The 21,771-nt window shown below is 34.0% G+C and overlaps 1 protein-coding gene across 1 annotated transcript; it reads left to right on the forward strand.

Moving 5' to 3' along the window:
* Nucleotides 1-1,472: 1,472 nt before the first annotated feature.
* On the forward strand, nucleotides 1,473-20,256 carry LOTGIDRAFT_170743 (hypothetical protein; the record flags this gene model as incomplete). Its single annotated transcript, XM_009046582.1, has 16 exons — nucleotides 1,473-1,559; nucleotides 3,320-3,391; nucleotides 11,094-11,198; nucleotides 11,681-11,740; nucleotides 12,549-12,653; nucleotides 14,111-14,216; nucleotides 15,303-15,383; nucleotides 15,606-15,811; nucleotides 16,264-16,399; nucleotides 17,018-17,125; nucleotides 17,341-17,491; nucleotides 18,059-18,227; nucleotides 18,917-19,132; nucleotides 19,408-19,510; nucleotides 19,742-19,745; nucleotides 20,124-20,256. 16 exons carry the CDS (start codon nucleotides 1,473-1,475, stop codon nucleotides 20,254-20,256), a joined length of 1,842 nt encoding a protein of 613 aa, XP_009044830.1.
* Between the last annotated feature and the right edge of the window lie 1,515 nt (nucleotides 20,257-21,771).

Genomic DNA, 21,771 nt, shown 5'->3' on the forward strand with positions numbered 1-21,771 from the left:
AAACAAACATCTGTTTACATTGAGATCCCTGTCGAAATGAGGTAAGACTTGTCGTGTTTAACCGCTTTGTGCATTTTATATGGACTGAAATACCTGTATGAGTTTGGTTTTAAACTGAATTTCGATCCAAAGTGGACACAGTGGACTGTTGTATCCAGTCAGTGTATATTTGTGTGGAATACGATCTTGCGTCAATGATGCGTTTGAGTTGGGAGTAAATCTGTGCCTGCTCGGGATGCAAAACGGGTTTGTATTTGAATAGAAGTGGACATGTTCAGAGTTTCGTTGAAAACTTCACCGCAAAATTTGTGTGATTATGAAGTAAAAGACAAGTGGACATCTAGATAGGAAAAAAATTGAACGTTACACCTAGCTGTGTTTTTATTGTAATTGAGTACTGGGGAAAGTGTATCGAATTTAGCTGAAATAGTACCTCTGTTCGCTCAGTTTATCAGTTCACAATGATTATGGTGTGGTGTGGCATATAAAGCGCTGATGTTTTTTGACAAGTGTATTTGGATTCAGAAAGTCTAGTTCAAATGTAACACATCATCTACCTATTCACCCACCATATCTCTCTGTCAGCCAATTTATTACAGATTTATCGGAGTTTACTCTCTAAAAGTGGTATAAAATTCTACCAAGGGAATAGCCTACCAGGGTTGATATAACAGGGAGGTAATAAAACCAGATTACGGATCTAAATATATGTCTTGGTTGGTATCCAATTGTAACCAATATTTCACTCAATGAAATTTCAGCAGTTTTGCTTTGATGCATATCGGCTTTCTTTTTGTGATCAACATTTCATATGAACGCTTATAACAAAGCAATTTTGACAGTTTCGATTCGAATCCATGATCATCATTTCATGTGAACGCCCGTAACAAGACACTTGGCCACGAGATAAGACTTAATTCAAGGGAGATAAGTCATCTGATAACAGACTGTTTAATTATTCTAATTAACACAGAGTAATTAGTAATAGAGAAAGGTGCTAGTTTAAACATTATATTTATAGGAGGGATAATACAGATATCTAGACTATATCCTTTTATTGATATATTGTAATATTGTGAGACAATTCAACTTGTAGAACTATTTGACATTTTCTGTTCTCTATTCTGATTTTCCTAACCATTCATCGCCTATCTGTATCCCTGTGATTAAATATGTGAAAATCAAGTGTATTCGAGTAAAGCCGGAAAAATAACCTAAAATAATAAGAAAATCCAGCTTCTACATTTAAAAAAGAGCACCTATTCTAACCAATTAATTTAAACCGTAGTGAATCCAGAGTGTTTCGGATTTAAAACAGAGCATATGTGACGCCGGATAAGTAATCAAATAATTCAAACCGAAGTGTCAGGATTTAAACTGTGTCTGAATTATTATAGAGCACCAGCAAAATCTGAAAACTGACTCGATATATAAACCAGATCCCAGGATCAAAGCTCAATTATTATAAGAAAATGGAGAAGACACCCGGCCTAGATCACTGGGGTGATATCACTGTTGTGGTTATATATTTTATAATGGTCCTGGCTGTAGGATTATGGGTACGTGTTTTTGCTGTCTCAGTGTGGACATATATTGTCTGCATCCATGTCCATAGATCGTTTTGTATGTTTCTTGAATACCTTGACAAAACGATAAAACTTGTGGTAAAATCTTCTTCACAATATCAAGCTATTGCAAGCTTCATACATATACCTATTGTCTGAGCAAATCAAAAAGTTTGTCGATATTTTGTAAGAGAATTGGAATATCAGCCTCAAACTAGTACTGATAGTCTTAGAATGTATTTGCGTTGATGAAAATATAATCTTTTGTAAGTTTAAATTGAAAAGAAACACATTTCTCTCCAAGAAATTTCAACCCAAAAATGTCACAAATATTTGGAATATGATTGGTTGTACAATAAACTTTTGTGATACAAGAAAGGTTGCCATTATAGTCCAAGACGAAGATCGTAATAGCTCGACATTGTGAAGACGAATTTTGTAATAGCTTGACATTGTGAAGACGAAGATCGTAATAGCTTGACATTGTGAAGACGAAGTTTGTAAAAGATTGACATTTTAAAGACGAAGTTTGTAATAGCTTGGCATTGTGAAGATGAAGATCGTAATAGCTTGACATAGTGAATACCAAGATCGTAATAGCTTGACATTTTGAAGATGAAGTTTGTAAAAGATTGACATTTTAAAGACGCAGTTTGTAATAGCTTGACATTGTGAATATCAAGATCGCAATAGCTTGACATAGTGAATACCAAGATGTAATAGCTTGACATTTTGAAGATGAAGATCGCAATAGCTTGACATTGTGAAGACGAAGATCGTAATAGTTTGACATTCTGAATATCAAGATCAAGTGCAATAGCCTGACATTTTGAAGATGAAGATCGTAATAGCTTGGCATTGTGAAGATGAAGTTCGTAATAGCTTGACATCGTGAAGATGAAGATCGTAATAGCTTGACATAGTGAATACCAAGGTCGTAATAGCTTGACATTTTGAAGATGAAGATCGTAATAGCTTGACATTGTGAAGACGAAGATCGTAATAGCTTGACATTGTGAATATCAAGATCGTAATAGCCTGACATTTTGAAGATGAAGATCGTAATAGCTTGGCATTGTGAAGATGAAGATCATAATAGCTTGACATAGTGAATATCAAGATCGTTATAGCTTGACATTTTGAAGATGAAGATCGTAATAGCTTGACTTTGTGAATATCAAGATCGTAATAGCCTGACATTTTGAAAATGAAGATCGTAATAGCTTGACATTGTCAAGATGAAGTTCGTAATAGCTTGACATCGTGAAGATGAAGATCGTAATAGCTTGACATAGTGAATACCAAGGTCGTAATAGCTTGACATTGTGAAGATGAAGTTCTTAATAGCTTGACATTGTGAAGATGAAGTTTGTAATAGATTTACATTTTGAAGACGAAGTCTGTAATAGCTTGACATTGTGAAGACGAAGATCGTAATAGCTTGACATTGTGAAGATGAAGATCGTAATAGCTTGACATTGTGAAGATGCCAAAAATAGACTTACTACTACTGATTGAACGTTTGAACGGACAATGTTTATTAATTATATTACCAATATATGAAGAACACAAGAAATTACCTTTTTTTTTTAGCAAATAGACACTATTACAAGATAACGAGTTGAAATATTAGTCTTATGTTATGGCATTCTTTTCATAGACCACAATTTTAAACATGACAGTACCATATGACATTTTTCTGGTGTTAATCCAACATACTCTATACAAGAACTTTCTATTTTCTATTATTTTAGTCGTTATGTCGACCGAACCGGGGCAGCGTGAAGAGTTATTTTCTGGCAGGACGAGACATGAAATGGTTTCCAGTAAGTAGATAATATTAGCAAAACAACTTTTGTTGTTTTTCCATTTCTTAATAATCCTTTCTTATTATTTCATGTTTATTGGACGTATGGACATTGATTAGCCCATATTAGCAAAACAGACAGAAAACTATTTAGTAGCAGGTAACGTTAATCAGTAAAGCAATCAGAAAACTGTGACTGGTGCCAACTGTAAGATATTTTGCTGATTACTATTAACTTAATGTTCAAAATGTTACGTCTACTTCGAAATGTATTTTTAAACACTAAACTTATAATTTATTGGACGTCAAGTCGGTAAGGAGCCAATACTATAAAACCACCAGAAAATGAGTTAAGCCATTGTTCCAGCCTGGACCGGTTGCCTAAAATCATAATTGACCTAGTATACACTGGCTATTGAATCTGATTGGTTGTAAATCCATATCCGCTTTGTTGATGGGGAACATTATTAAAAGTAAGTCAGTGTGAATGAAAACGTCTTCGAATTTTAAATCTTTATTCCATGAATCGGTAAATTTAACATCCGTGGATAAGAAATATCAATCCCCACGAGTTCTGTATTTTAAATTTCGTTTCTGATGTAAACAAGTCGTTTGAAACTTGTAGATTGAATATGCTTAATTAATGTTGATCTCCCCTTAATATACTCGAAACACAGAATTCAACTGTAAATCCCAGACTATATCCTCGTCGTAGACAAGAGTAGTCTGGGTGTCAGAGACTCTATACACAAATAGGTTGACTGGCACTATTATCATTAAGAGTAGAATTGGGATCCAGAACAAAATAGAAAGGGCTTTTGGGATGGCATCCACCGCAAAGTCCGGAACATTCTATTTTAATAATACGATTGCTTACTCTACTAATGTTCCTTATTTCTGCATTATCTCCGAAAGTTAGCCAGTCTGCGGAATTATCCAGCATGAATCCAGTGTCTCGAGTATCTATCTGAATAAACCCACGTTGTAAATGATCGCAGCTAGGATTGTTTGAGGTACAATCGTACACTGTGGCATACTGCTGCATTCCAACTAAATTTGTCGTGAAGGTTCGGTCCGCTCGTACAATCCTCATATTGACTTATTATTATTTTTACCTTGTCGAATGTAGCGCCTCCGAGTCGAGATTCAGTTGAGGGTTTGACCATACAATTTGTGCCATTGATTTCCGTGCTAAAATCCGTGCTTTTAACAAAGTTTTTGTGAACAAACGTAACGTATGTTGTTGGGTTTTCGGCGTGCAGACCGTTACAATAAACTTTTACGCGTTCAGTGTAATTATAGAAACTCGGGTAGATCCAGTATTCTCCGTCCGTGAGATTAGCATCACATCTCTGAACATCGAAACAAGATTTTAGTTTTCTACACTGACTAGTACCAACCCAACTGCCATTGTTAGCGCATGTAAATTTCGGAGTCATTTTCAAGACACCAGGTCCACCACAAGAATATATGGCGTCATATCCGGTTACAGTTCCCGAATATTCGACACTAGATGAATACGTCATATCCGGCGGAACATTGCAGTCATGTATGATACAAACAGCCGTCGCACTCAACCCTTCTCCTTCCACAAAACATTTCTCATTTTCCAAGCAAGTCATATTTCGACAAGGATCAGATATCAGATTTATCCAAGAAGATTTTTCAGCGTACAGAAATTCCGGAGAGCTTATTAAAGGGGCGATAACTGAAGTTACCTTCCGGTTTAGTTCACAGTTTCCAGTTTCTAAGTTGAAATTGAAGGAGACACAATTAGTTTGATAACCACACTGTTTACCGCAGTTCATTAATGTAGTGGATGAAATAATTTCAATCAAAAATCCTTCAAGTTTTTCACCTTGTACAGTGGATTGTAGAAGATGGGGTTCTGTACAGTGATATAGACTGTTTGTTCTAGTGACGTTAAGGAGCCACACGGAGAAAATCACCAGAAATCTGTTCACTTTGTTTGCCATGTTTGTCAGCTTATCCGATATCTGTGCAATAGAATCGTGGCTTTGATATTCTCAACCCCTGTATTTATCCGATACAGCAGTGTATTATTCTCGGTCTGTGCTTTCGGTATTCACGTAATGACTAGATATCTCGACTTGATAATTTTCGCAGTTTTCATAGGCAATTTTATTTCCGTACAAGCAATATCACCTATACCGTTGAATATTGTCCTTCGTATGACAGTTCAGATTCATCACTGAAAAATATCAGCATAAATCTATAATTTCATTTTGTTTATTGTTTAGAATAAAATGAATAAATGAATAATTAAATGATTAAGTAATTAAATAAATATCCTACCCCTTACAAACCACTAACTATTCTGCAGTTTTACTTCAACGTTTCGTCTGAATTACTCTTGTTTAAATGTCAATTGTCATGAAGTAATTTCGTCAAAAGTCATTTATTCCAAGCGTGTCTTATTAAACATCTACTTTTATACTCATTCTCAATCAATACCGGAGACTTTATAGCCAATAGACTGAAAATGAATATCCAATCGTTGATCGAACTATTGTTTATATTCAGGTAATACTATATTTATAGTTCCCATGGAATGTAAATCACGCTTATATATTCTACAGCATACTTACTTGTTGCAAACTGTAAAAATTAAACTAATTAGACCGGAGATAATTTGATATTTCATATCGTTTATGTCTAAAAATTGATTTTTGCGAAAGGCTCAGCTTATCCTAAATACATTTATATTTTAGTAGACAATTACTTATTATTTTAAGTTCCCTAGAGAGTAATGTTTGAGTGACACCCATAATATAAATTCAATACAATACAATACAATACAATACAATACAATACAATACAATACAATACAATACAATACAATGCAATATACAATACAATACAATATACAATTAGACCTGTTCGCCACAGATGTCAGCTTCCGGGCTATTTTGCGTCCTCTGCATTTATATTTCGCAAAACACGAATGGAAATAGACTGTTTGGAAACGTTCCCAACTGTAAAAATATCTTTATTGGGCTATTTTAGACAGTGGGTTTTAGGTTATTATTCCACTAGGACCGACAAGGGTGTGAAGTTAACACCATTTGACTTTATGACCTGTGCCATATCTTATCATGAAAACGTCTACCAAGATTCGTGAAAACTGGATAAAAATGAAAGAAGTTAGAATTTTGACCAAAATTCAATACAAAAAGTATTTGACACAATTTTCGAATCGGGATTTTCTGAAACTTTTTCGCTTAACCGCTTCCGGTTGGAAGTCTGCGGTCTGGAATGTCTGACCCAATGCCAAAAATTTTCTAAGTATTGCAGTTTTTGCAAGGTACTCTGACAAAAATATGAAAAATAAAGACAACAATACAGTTTCGAGTTCAACTCTAAAGCAGTAATTACAAAATGCAATACAATTACACTACAACAAAATTACAAAACAGTCTGGCTCACTAGCACAGAAACTAAATTACTTTAATAATTCTTGAAGACTAGATATACTTTCAGCAAATAAAACGTCATAACGTCTGTATACACGAGAAAAAATATATTCAATGTGTGTAAGTTCAATGCTGGAATGATAATATATTCAATTCATACAACATTATGAGATAACAATGCGAAATATTGTGTTCTTTCTATTATTCCTTCTGTTAATTATTTATACCATACGTTTATCTTGCATTCAATCGAAAGCTTTGGAAAAATCAACAATAAACTTTAAGACAATAAGCCCATTTTTAAGAATCCAACAGTGATTTGAAATAGTAGACCTAATCAAATATTATTTTATTCAAAATAGTGCGATATCTCTATAGTTACCAGTTTTGGTGACGTCACTAACTGTCAAAATTCTTGCAGGAATAAGTGAATAGTGAATTTCAGTCTGGAATAGGTTTTAATATAATTAGAACTAAAAATCACAGAATTGATCTTTTCCTTTTAAAAAATCATTAATGAGATATGTCAGTCAATATGAAGAGTTAAAACAAATCAATGTATAATTGGCCAAATCGGGGATAAGATTCATAATTCATGTCTTATAAAGCTGTCTAAAATGGGAACACCTCATGCCGAATTTGACAAAAATGAATTTTGTATAAAAGATTTAGAATATGAATATGATATCTGCTAAATATATCGTTTATTTGATGTCTATGATAAAGGTAGTTACCGTTTGCCACCGTTGCCATGTAAGACATAAAATATTAAATATTGTTGACTATAAGTAAAAAAGTGGTTTACTAAAAAACCATTACCAAAATTAATTCAATAGCACTCATGTTCTAGACCACAAATACTTCCTTGCCAAGCCAAGCGTATCCCAAAAGTAATTCATAATTTATAAGCATATATTGTGTTTTCTTTTTGTACCATTCTTGATAATTTAAATATTGAATTTTCAATTTTGTCGATTAATACATTTATTGGACAAAACAATTAAAAACAATTTTTGCTTACCTTTTAACATTCCGGGTTTTAATTACGTAACCTTGTCGTATGAAGGGTATTAAAGAAATTACAATCGACATATTAAAGCAAAAAGTAGAAATTATTTACTCATACGTCAAAGACAAGTGCTTGAAGCTGGAAGCGCATCTATTTTAGATACGGAATGAACCTGTATTTTATAAAGAGGAATATCGACCAAGAATATGTATTATTGATATAATTTTGTCAGTGGAGAACACGTACTTAAATACAATTCAATAGTAGTGCCCTTACTACATATACACATGTATAATCCATAACCCTTGGTATATTATTGACTGCATAAATATTGATTGAACAAAATGACGTACAAATTGAATTTGGAAGAAGTTGTACATAACTTATATTTAAAATTAGGGGTAAATGTACCTTTAAATTGCACATTGGAACGAAAAAAATGTCAATAGTTAGTAGCGTCCTTACACCTAAACCATTGATATATTATTGCTAGTAAGAATTAAGAAATAGTTTTTTTCATAAAAGCTTTTCAATGGTAAGTAGCGTCCATTTACCCCTAAATCATGCATATACTATAGACAATAAAAATTAAAAATTAAATGTACACTGAAGTCAAAATTAATTTTTATATTCCTTAAGAAAAATGGAAGATAACAAGGAAAAATTTGTACTTTTACATTATATATAAACTTTATATCTGAAGATCGAATATCACACTTAAAAGGCATTATTGGAAACCAGGGTAATATATTTCACTTAATTCCATCAACCCGTATCGCTTCCTGTTTACTATCTGCACTAGTAGGAAAACCTAATCTTAATGTATTGTTCAGTGTGTTGAATCGAAGAAACAGACATTCACGCCTAGCCCACACTGACAATACATGGTACTAGACCCTTCTGCGATTCATTTATATACATCCGATAACATCATCACCTTTTCAGGGTTGGCTCGTTTTGATTATGCAACGTTTGTAAAAAAATGAGGAAATCAGCCACTAGACCTTGATTATTGAATGTCCGGGCTTTATGAATTATTCGTTTTATTAACATCATGACATTGACAGGGTTGACATGCTATTATGATGCAGATAGTGTCCAAAATGTGAAGAAAGTTTCCAATCCATAACTAACTGATGTAGCCGAGGATCGTGTTACATAAAAAAACCCGTAGACTTCGTAGAACTCTTACTTTTTCGTTATTATTAGCCCCTTCGTTCCAACTTCGGAACTTCTTTTTCAACCACAAAATTCAGTATGTAATCTGATACCGGACGGACATTTGTCGCAAATTTGTTAACTTGAAAAGCCATATATTTTTAACTGATTTTATAGATTTCCAAAAATTTCTATGAGACCCTGATACCGATTTGCAACAATCGAATCAAAAATAAATGGTTTCGTGCAATTACACCAAAATGTATTGTTTTTTGACGTAGCTATCGCGAAAGCAGCTTATATCTTTTAAGGCCCTTTGCGAGAGTGACGTCATGAAGTGATCAATTTACAATGTGAAAGAATAGCACGTACCTGTACTCCCCATCTCCCCACACCCTTGGACAACTTTGTGGCCCCTGCTCGGACCTCTGAACTAATTTTTCCTGGAAACGCCACTGCTAACGTTTAGTTGAACCAAAAACATACGTCTGATTGAACGTTGGAATGGTGCAAATCCATTCTATCAGTATTATGGGAAATCTACAAAATTTCTTCATTTGATTCGAATGTCAATCAAAAATGGAATAAAATTGGCGTTTGTTGTTACTAGCACGAACTTTATAGTTTGCTGAAGGAAGTCAAAGACAAAATTGTAGATATTGATGAATGCAATTTATCAGATTCGCTGACACAACCAACCTTTGAAGTTTCATATTTAAAAGGAATATTTATTCAACTTCTTATGTGCATTGTGTTTATCAACCTCTCTCATCTTAACTTTCATGTCTGTCAAACCGACCCAATGCTCTCGCTGACAATAAAACCTTGAAATACATATGGATATTTGCATATAACGCTGGCCCAGAAAATAAAACGGTAACACATTTCATTTCAGGATTCTTCAAAAAGTATCTAAGGCCTGATCATAATATTTAGACCTAAAATTCCTTGTCAAACAAAATAATGCCGAAAGTAAATACTTTATTTCTCCTCTTTCATTGAACTACCTGGTACCCGTAAGAGAAACCAGGAGTTGTAAGAGCCCTATTTTCTGAGGGAAGCACAGAATATCTACAAAATAAAATTCATCTTTTATGTCAAGAAATATCAAAAAAATAAGTGTTCGGCAGGAAGTTTTGCATACCGCTGCTTGTCTGAGGAGCTATTAGTATCCTAGGTTGGCAATAGTTGATACACACACTGAAATGAAATTTTCATTTACAAAATTTTCAAGAAACATAATTGTTATAATGTCATTAAAACATGACAAAGTTAATATCTAAGAGTCCAAGGTGTTGAACACCAGGATGCTCACAGGTTTAAAAACTGTGCGTCCAAAATGATTGAACCAACGAAATCGTCAAATTAGTTATACATACTTATTATGGACAGAACAGCAGGCTCGATGACACTGGAAAGACGCGAAAGACTAACTTTGACATTTGTCTCATCTGAACAACACCATGTTTTGATATGACAATCCTTTGATCTGCACCAGAGAATGATTTGGAATGAGAAAGACACATACGACTTGTTCTATTCAAGTTTAATAAAGAGGGCATCAAGGTGAATTATTGATGGAGTATATAAAGCGTACAGACTAACAATAATCAAAAACAATTGGTTACTAGTTCTAAATGGGTTAACAAATACACATGAGATCACTAACATGTGTCTCGAGTGCTTTACAATTATTTACATGTCTTGTCAAGAATTTATAATATCTAATCCTTTAGCGACAAGTAGGGGTAGAGATCACATTAAATAATGGAACACAATTTTATGATAACCTACTCCTTAGTTTTAATACACACTACGTTTCTACATTGTCATCTTCAGGTGATAATATCAGGTTTACAATATCTAAACGTTTGACATTCCTTATAACATAGTCATTTTGTAGTAGTAATAATAATGATAGCAATCATATTAATGATATTAAACATAATATCTTTCATTTGACAACCAGTTCAGTCAAAAGTCTAATACTTTCCACGTAGTGTCTCTTTCAGCCCAATCAGGTTTTTGAGTTTTTATCACGGAAGAGATGAAATGAATATGTATATATGGTCAGAAGCCTCGTTATCAGTCATTCAAACTGTAATTTGTATATATTCCAGGTTGGTGCCTCGCTATTCTCCAGTAATATCGGCAGCGAACATTTTGTAGGTTTAGCGGGAACAGGTGCAGCTTCTGGTATAGCTATGGTCATGTACGAATGGATGGTAAGACTGTTAACAGTATTGATTATTGCTATAGCATTCTAGAAGCAGAACTACAGGTCCAAGCTTCCCGGGATCACTAGAATCAAAGGGCCTGATTTTAGGAAAGGGCCAATCAGACCAGAACCACAGGGATTAGGGGTCCGCAGTAGTAAACTTCTCTGACCGGTGAGAAGGAAGAACTTTCATCAGTTAATTCGCATGCCTGTTGTTCCCACCACTAAAGTGTGCGGCCTGTAACCCGGAACCTTATGTCCTTTTTATTTTATTTTATGCCGTCCAACAAATGACAACTATATTGACTATGTGATTTATTGACACTATCATTTTATTGAAACGTCATTTACAATAACAGAATGTCATTATAATACATTGTTGTCACTTAGTACATCTTATTCCCAATGGTGTTTTAATTTTTAAAATTTATATCAATAACGTTTCCCTTTAAAGGAAGGGGAATTTTATTATACTAATTGTTATTTCAGTCGATGCCGTTGGTTATTTGTCTCGGTTGGATTTTTCTACCAGTCTATATCTCAGCAGGAGTAAGTTATTTATAATTTATAATAGAATATTAAACAATAAGAAGTTTTATTTACATTATAATTAGCTATATTGATAAAAGTGACAATCGTCGCTGTCTTCCAGACTATATTTCTAGGAACAATGAAGAACCGTTGTGTACATTGTATAACACATCGTAATGATACAGACTATACTTTTTGAAAATGAACTTCATGGTTGCTTGTGAAAATGACGGAGATATAATTTTCAAAAGACAAATTTCCAAAGAATGTTGTAAAAGATAGAAGAGATGTTAATGAAACCTGAAATAATAAAAAATTACCAATTACCAGAGGTCCGAACTGCAAAACGAAACCCGATACCCAAAACAACGTAACAGAAATACATTGGAAGCAGCTAATAAAATTTATAAAGAACAGTGGCGTTTCTACTTTCATTTTTTACCATTTTAAATAATGAAAGAAACCACACCCTATAAACCGATACCCCCTAGAAACCAGCAGTATTGTAGAAGAGAATAATAGTGATTTAGGTGCCGGATTAGCGGCTTGTTTCCGAAACCTTACTTATTTTCTGTAAAAATTTCATTTTATATAGAAATAAAAATATTGTTTAAACTAAGAGAATAATCAATAAACCGGCACTCTTCTAAACCACAATCCAGTATCGATTAATCACTTATCCAACTGAAAACCCATCTCCTTTGTTTGACATGTAATGACGAGTGACATTTGACCAAAGATCATAAAATCGTTGGGCTGCCGATTCAGAGTGTTTCACTGCAACACATTTAAGCAGTCTATGTTTTTAAAGCTAATATTTTTTTAGGTTTACACCATGCCAGAATACATGGAGAAAAGATTTGGTGGGAAAAAAATTAGAATTTATCTCAGTTGTCTGTCACTAGTGTTGTATATCGTCACCAAATTAGCAGTAAGTATGTTTTTCAGTAATGATAAGAAAGTCGACATATACAGTGTCAATATCAGTTGACATAATACCAATCAATCATATACCACTATAAACCAATGTATACCAAATCAAGCACATGCTTATCTATATCTATCCAGATTGCAATATACTCTATATAATAGTATATATATATAAACCCACATAACCATAGGTAATATAAAACCTCGTCGAACCAACATCAACCCATCCTAATCGACATCTACCTCTCCTTTCCAAACTAACTTATAACTATCTTAACAAGTGACACAATACATCAAATGGATTCACAATTATGCGATAGTTGACAACATCAACAAGAATGAGTGCTGTAACGGATACCAACAGAACGGGACACGATTTCAAAGTTTTCTTGAAAAAGTCTTCTCACACATTTAATACTTTTAGGGACCATTTCCTTACAATTTACAATTTTGTTAGTAGAGTTATCAGTAAAATGGGGTATATATACCCCTTCCAACTATATCTCGCTTGATCATCACTCTTATCTCCCTCAATTGTGCGCTTTAATAAAGAGTCTTGTCTGCGGTTAGAAATTGCGATGAGTGGTAAATACCAAAACGTAATGTTTCTGAGCATTTTCTTACAAAACTTTGGTTTTAATACATTAACGATCACGGCGTTGGTCGAACACCTCAATCATCAATATGTTAACATCCGTTCAATAAAGAGAAAAGGAAAAATCGAAGTGGCCTCATGTTATTGTTGGGAATCTGAAAAAGACGAATTTCCGCCGCTGCTCTGGCTAAACAATTTTAAATGATTATTGTTGATTGATTTGAGTTGAAAGTTTTTATATTGTTGTTGACTCTTCATAAAAGAAGTAAAAAATGTCCTTGGACATTTTACATCAATAATTGTCCATAGCTCTTTACAATTTGCACCCTTTCTCTCAGAAATATATATGTAAACGAAATGATTCAAGGCGTTCTGCACAGAAATAAAAAGAGCTAATGCCTTAATCGAACTTCTTATATAAAGCCTTGATATGCATAAATTAATCTTTAATATAAATAATACATAATTGAAATTGAGATCTTAAAAAAATACAGTCGGTTATCTCGATCGGCGTCGACTGTGTGTGAAATTCCGATCACTTTGAAGAAGTCATCTTCACTCATATTTCCAATCGAACAAGCTGAAAAAGGGTACGGGTAATCGGGTTGGTAGAAAGGATCCTTAATTGTAAACCTCGTTATCCTTGTAAAAGAAAAGTTTTTTCTTTCTTTTTCATACTTAAATTTGATTTTTTCAATTCAAGGCCCGATAACATTGTTGAGAGGTAGTACTGTGGAATCTGCTGTAAAATTGAATGGGGACGACTTCTTGTGTTCTGTATTCTGTAAATATATCTTGTTTTACAGCAGGACAATAGGGATAATCAATGGTTATCTTAAAATATTTTGATTTGTTTTTGACAGGTGAGTATATACGCCGGAGCTCTGTTTATAAAATTAGCTTTAGATTGGAACATGTATTTATCAGTGGTTGGATTATTATTGATAACTGGTGTTTACACCATATTGGGTTAGTATTATTATATTCATTTTATTTTTACTCAAGAGGAGTGAACCAATACAACCTTGAAAGTATCCTTATACTCTAATAATAACTTTTAGTATTAAAGATTTCATTACAAAAATTGAAATAATGGCAATACATCCTTCGTATCGTTGTGAAATCTTGCAATAAAAAGAACTTTAAATAACAACAGCAACAACTACATCAACACCAGCAATAACAAATACAAAAACAACAACAGCAGAAACATCAGCAATAATTTCAACTACAACAACGGCAACAAAAACAAGAACGCCAACAACTGCAACAACATCAGCATCAACTATAGCAGCAACTGTACCAACAGCAACAATAGCAACTACAACGCCAGCAGCAAATGCAGATTAAACGTTTCATAAAACAACAGCAATCGCAACAGAAAAAAGCGACAACTACAACAGCGACATCAACTACAACAGCAGTAACAATAACAACGTCAGTTGTCTTAGTGTTTGCATAAGACGTTCCATGACATTAAAATATACCATATAGTCATATTCGCCTCTACTGTTTCTTAGTTCATTTGTGTCCTTTCTATGGTATTATTTAATATAATATCAAATAATTGATCATTCTCTGTGAGAATATTGACTAAATGAAAACTGGTGCTTAACAATCAATGATCTAAACTAAAAATATTGATAGTCAAACATAAAACAGAGTTGTTTATAACCCCGAAGACTACATATTCTCTATCGGACTTTCCGATTCAATATGATAATAAATAACTGAAATAGAGTCACGTTTCCATTGTCAAATATCAAAGACTAAAGATATATGTCATAAAACTAAAAAAAATACATTTTTTTCATAACTATTTGAAAAACAAAAGATAAAACCTACTATAGCAACTTAGGTTCACAAAGGATCCTTTATACCAGTTATTCCTTGATACAAATGGATAAATGGATGGAAATCATACACCAGATTCCATTCTGCCACTGGGCTAGACCTTTCGTCGTTCCCTGAAGATACCACATGGCTAAAACTCATTGTACATAAGAATAGTAGGAATTCATTTTTTCAAATATATATATATAATTATATTTTCAGGAGGTTTAGCGGCTGTGATTTACACCGATACATTACAAACTGTCGTCATGACTATAGGTGCTATCATTCTCTGTATTATTGGTAAGTATAAATCGAGGCGAGTTTTGTACTTTGTAGCCCGTACCTCGCATTATGAACCCTACGATGTACGATGTACCATCCGATGAGTAATATTCGCTAAGATGGCTGCTGTATCGCTTGCTGTCCTTGCCGATTTTCCCTCAATGCTCTCTTCTTGGTCTCATAAGCATGAACGGGATACTTAGACTTAAAACCCCCATTTCATTTTCATTTCATTTGTAGGTTTTGATAAAATTGGAGGTTTAAATGGTCTCCAGTATAAGTACATGGAAGCTGTACCATCAGTTAGAGCAAACAACACCACATGTGGAGCGCCCAGATCTGATGCGTTCCATATATTCCGTGATCCAGTCAACTCGGACAATCCATGGCCTGGCTTGTTAATCCAGAGCAGCCTTGGGTGTTTATGGTATTGGTGCTGCGACCAGGTAAAATATTCAGACATTTGTGCAGTTCTCGCTCTGTTCGGTGACATACTTTGCTCAAATGCCTGAGGTTCAATTTAAGAAACCACCATTTCCAAAACGAGAATTTTAAACACGCATCGACAGCCGTATATGAGCTCTAATCATATAGAAAGTTAATGAAAATCGGTAACCTGAACGTGAATTACTAAAACTATTATGACCCTTGAACTTACGATTCTGTCTGGGTTGAGTTCATGTTTGATGTTCAATGGTAGTTCGAGGTTTAATCCTGACTTATATCTATATAATTCTTTGGTATTTCTTCAAATCGGTTTTCCTCAGTTAGTGACACATGTCGAAGGGGTGTATGGGGAGAAGCGTATCGTTGTTGGGGGATGATAGTAAACAAATCACAAATCATTGCATTAACCGAATAATGAGTAAAACCCCCAAAATCTTCGTTATTATTTAAGGTTATAGTACAGAGAACACTAGCAGCGAAGAATTTAAGTCATGCTAAAGCTGGATCTATAGTAGCTGGCTATCTGAAATTATTACCACTGTTTTTGATGATCTTTCCCGGTATGATCAGTAGAGCTTTATATGCAGGTAAATAATGCTGAATTCAAAACACAATAACAACTAGCAGTATTGATTTGTTTCTCGATCGATCTGAGTGGGATAACTGGGAGCAGTTGTACCAAAGATGCTGACTATACAGTTATTTTACTTTTCAATTTCTTTCGGATACAATTGCTTGTTATTGATTTTGAAATTTGTAGATGCTATTGCCTAATTTGTATTTGGTAGATGCTATTGCCTAATTTGTATTTGGTAGATGCTATTGCATAATTTGTATTTGGTAGATGTTATTGCCTAATTTGTATTTGGTAGATGCTATTGCATAATTTGTATTTGGTAGATGATATTGCCTAATTTGTATTTGGTAGATGATATTGCCTAAATTGTATTTGGTAGATGATATTGCCTAATTTGTATTTGGTAGATGATATTGCCTAATTTGTATTTGGTAGATGATATTGCCTAATTTGTATTTGGTAGATGATATTGCCTAATTTGTATTTGGTAGATGATATTGTCTAATTTGTATTTGGTAGATGTATTGCCTAATTTGTATTTGGTAGATGCTATTGCCTAATGTGTATTTTGTATATGCTATTGCCTAATTTGTATTGTGTAGATGCTATTGCCTAATTTATTTTGTAGATGCTATTGCTTGTGTGGACCCTGTGGAATGTGAGAAATATTGTGAGAATTCTGTAGGTTGTTCCAATATCGCTTACCCTAAATTAGTCCTAGAACTCCTGCCAGTTGGTGAGTTACTTTCTTATAGTGTACACATTATTTTATTCTTACATTGGCACATACTGGAGCGTGGTGGTTCGAACCTCATATATAAGCTACTTATTTTTCTATAGACAATCCAACACAATACACCATACCTCGTCCATTGAAGGACAATATTAAGTAACTCACTTCTCTTGTTGACCACACTTGACTATATCAGTGTATTCGTTGAATATTTTCAGGATTACGGGGGTTATTAATGGCTGTAATGCTGTCAGCTATTATGAGCTCTCTAACCTCAATATTTAACAGTGCTAGTACCCTGTTTACTATGGATCTGTGGAGGAGAATCAGACCAGGTGCCCTGGAGCGAGAATTACTTATTGTAGGCAGGTACGTGCATTCTGATCAATGGCCTATTTTTTTTTTATTGAATCCTGAAGGAAAACTAGTTAGTGCTGACTCGTACGTGCATTCTGATCAATAACCTACTTTTTATACTTCTAAACGATACTTAATTATTATTGTGCATTCTGATCAATGACCTACTTTGTATTGATCCCGTGAAATATACTAAATATTGTTGACTCGTACGTACGTGCATTATGATCAATGACATATTTTCTTTACTGACTCATGGGACACATACTTATTGTAGACTAGTACGTGCATTCTGATCAATGACCTTTTTATTGGCTCCTGAAAGAAAACTAGTCATTGTAGCAGCATGGCATTCTGACCTACTTTTTTATTTACTACTGAAAGAACCCTATAGTTATTTTTGACTCAACTGAAAGAAAACGGCGTTGGCAGGGACGTCCAACCTGGTTAATGACCTACTTTGGGTGACAGAATGAAATTAATCCTCAATTAGAGTTAAGATCTGTGGCACACGAGTACCTTTTTCTGGTTTGATTAGTCTTTTATAATAAAGGAATGCTACTTCTTTCTATATTTAAGGTTATGTGTAGTGTTTTTATGTGGAGTCAGTATATTATGGATACCGCTAGTAAAATCTTCCCAGGGTGGTCAACTATTTAACTATATACAAGCCGTACAGGGATATCTCGGTACTCCAGTTACTGCACTCTTTTTGATGGCTGTATTCTGGAAACGCATGAATGAAAACGTACGTAATTTATGTTTGTATTGAGTACTTGGATGTTTTGCAATCCGCTTACCAATCAGTTGGGGTGGATGGTTTAAGAAACTGCAAGACAACCTACAGTTAGAGTGTTAGGGAGCAAAGAAGAAAAAATTATTTTGGTGATTAAGGAGTTTACTTAAAGAGGCATGAAAAATGCGTTTAGGCTCTTTGAAAAATGCAAACGATTTTACTAGGATAACAACTTCAGTTAACTTAAGTACCTTGACATTGATATTTCTTGAATTATCTATACACCTGAAAGATGACTTACAAATCGTTCTCACATTGGGATCTGGATCAGCTCAAGGCAGTTCTATATTAACACCTGTCCAATTTTGATGGTTTTTGTCTTGAATTCACAATGGGGATTGGTGTTTTGTTAACTTTAAGAGACATAAAAATGCCTTTAGGTTTAAACAACCAATTTTACAAACCTCTTGGTTTTGATCTCTCCTAGATTATCTCCCACAATTCACAAGACTTTCTTACGTCGACTGAGATTAAACCCCACGACCACTAACGCTTTAAGCGTATCTGCTCCAGCCCATCCAAAATCTGATCATGGATAAACTCAAGACAGCCTTTTACTCATATCTGTCCAATTTTGATATATTCGTTTTGGTTGTTTCCCGTCTGATATGGTATTGTGACTTTGTATTTTTTTAATTCAGGGAGCGTTTTGGGGAATAGCAGTAGGGCATATCTGTGGAATTATAAGAATGGCTGTAGATTTCTCTTACCCGGCACCAGATTGTGGTGAAGAGGAAACTCGACCATCAGTTCTACTCAACGTACACTATACTTACTTCGGGTCCCTAATCTTATTTATCACCACTATCAGTATTGTTATCTTTAGTTTTCTTGATAAACCACCGTCAGAAAAACAGGTAGGTGCTCAAAAGGACGGTTTCATAAAGTCTAATCAAATACTAATAGAACACTTTGGTTTATAAAACTAGCTCCGAAATTGAAAATCGATCTTACATGTAGTGATCGGCCAATCAGATGACTAGTACACTAAATTTAGGATTTTTGTGATATAGTCCCCAGATTTTAATAAATACAGCAAGCTTGAAATTGATTTTGGTGATTTAACCAATCAAATGAATTGAATACTGAATTATTTTAAATTCAGATTTTGTTTGTTTAATTTTATTTGCAGTTAAGAGGTGTTACTTACTGGACGCGGATTGATAAACTTCCGGTAGATGAAAATAAACTAGAAGAGGAGAGTATGAATACATGTTCTAACGGTGATACAAAAGGTGAGCTCAGTAGAGATATCAGCTTCTGGCGGAAGCCGGGCTCCGTATCATTAAATAAATAAAATTCACCATCAGAATGCGATTGGTCTCGATGATTATTTCAAAATATTGTAAGAAATGTAAAATTCATACCTTTTTATCATTCGATTTCCCGGCTTGGAGCAAATATATGAATTTGTCAGAAATATTTTTTAGTTATTCTCCTATATCTTACAATTTTCCCATGTCAAGGGAAGTAATCCATCTTAACATTCGAGCAATTTTAACAGTATATGTCAATAAAATAACATGTACCATTGGATATTGAATTAAACGCCGATTGGGAGGGTTGGAGTTGCTGATCTTTGGGGTTGTATTTGGGGGTACTGATCTTCGGGGTTGCTGTTTTTTTTAGGTTATTTAGGTTGCTGGTCTTTTGGGTTTCTGGAGGTAGAAAGATTCAAAAACATTTACCCTTCCGATATTTATTTTCTAGTAAGAGATTGACACAAGAATTAAAGGAATAATGATCCTCTATTATAGATAGACAGGAAGATGAAGTGTCAGAAGATGTACCAGGAAGATGTAAAAGGATGGTGAATTTTATTTGTGGGATGCCAACGTCTCAGTCCAGTGATACCCCGGACATTACTCTCAAACAAATCAGGGAGTTTTTATATGAACAGCCTAAATGGATGGCCTTTATGAACGTGAATGCTGCGATCGGGTGTGTGGTTATGGCATTTTTAGCAGGGTTCTTTCATTAGTACATGCACTAAATTTATATATTTTATATTCGGTATTAAAGGGATTAAAAGTCTAGCCTTTGTATGTGAATTGGGAAACATGTGGAGTGAACAAGCTGTCTAAGTGTTTCTAGGTTTGGTGGAAATATAAATGATGTGAATAGAAGTTAATTTTGTTACCAATAACTCAATATATTTTCTCGTCATCACGTAAATTTCTTTTGTTGTATTGATAAAGCGTTTAGACAACGACACTGTTTCCATCCCTACCTCTGTTATTGATATGGAGGTTGACATTGATGACAGCGTTTAGTTGTTTAGTTGACACACGGCCCTGTGTGCTGCACATTCCAGAATTTGTATTCTAAAAAAGGGTAGGCTTGTGTAGCGTCATTGCTAAATTTCTATATTCCATTTTATTTCAATGTTAGACTTTAGATTGCGGTGAGGTTGCTGAAATAAGATAAGTGTTCTGAAATTACATTTGAGTCAATGACCAATATTTTGAACAAATATAATTTAATTTATACAATATAATCCAACAATAAATTGATTTCAAAATATATTAAGTACATTATCAGGTAAATAACATTAAGTAGGTGTTAAATTGGTTACAACATCAATATCATAACATTCGTAATCAATCAGGCAAAATAACTTTTCAGAATTTAACGTAAGTTAGGAACAATATTCAGTTTGGGATAACAACACCCAAGAATGGCTTTCCAAGATATTATTTTTCATACGGAATTTAAATTCTACAAAGATAAATCAGTGATTGAAGAAGACTGACGTTGCAATATAAGGAGACAAAAGGGAAGGCAAAATAGAAGCAGGTGGCTTTAAACACTGGTAAAGAAGCAGATAGCAGAAAATGAAATAGGTTTATTTTTCGCCGCCATTGCTCTTTACGCCTAATGACAGTCTGCAACGTTCCTAGCATCTGATGAAGACCTTATCATTCATTAGTAATAATATAAGAAAAAATTTAAGACATAAAATTCATTAAAATGTAATGTACTACATATTTGAGGGAAAAAAATTAATTATCAAATTATCCATCACAAAGAATAAATATTATTTTACCCCAAAGGAACAACATATAGTTATATCTACAAGGCCATTATTAATCTCATTATTAGAAATATATATTACGTGTATATATTACAAACCACTCCAAGCCAGTTTATATCAATCATAATGGGCAGTAAGTAATGAGAGGGTAAAGAAAAATAAACAAATATCTCGGAAACAATGACTATGTGGTTTTGTAATCTACTGGAGCTGAGCTATATTTATCTTTCTCGAGAATTAAAATGCAATCTTTGACAATTCAACAAAATCTTTTACCGACAAAAGACCTATTACCATTATGACGCGTTCTTGTGGTTTTACCCACAGAACAAAGCCCTCTGTATTAAGGTTACTGGCCCGTGAGGAATTAAAGTTGATTTTACTACATTTACAGTGTAAGACTGTCCAGAACAAGGCGCTCTGTGGTAGGGTCACTGGCTCTTGGGGGATTACAGTTGATTT

This window comes from Lottia gigantea (assembly GCF_000327385.1).
Source record: "Lottia gigantea unplaced genomic scaffold LOTGIsca_103, whole genome shotgun sequence".
In the NCBI taxonomy this organism is placed as follows: domain Eukaryota; kingdom Metazoa; phylum Mollusca; class Gastropoda; family Lottiidae; genus Lottia; species Lottia gigantea.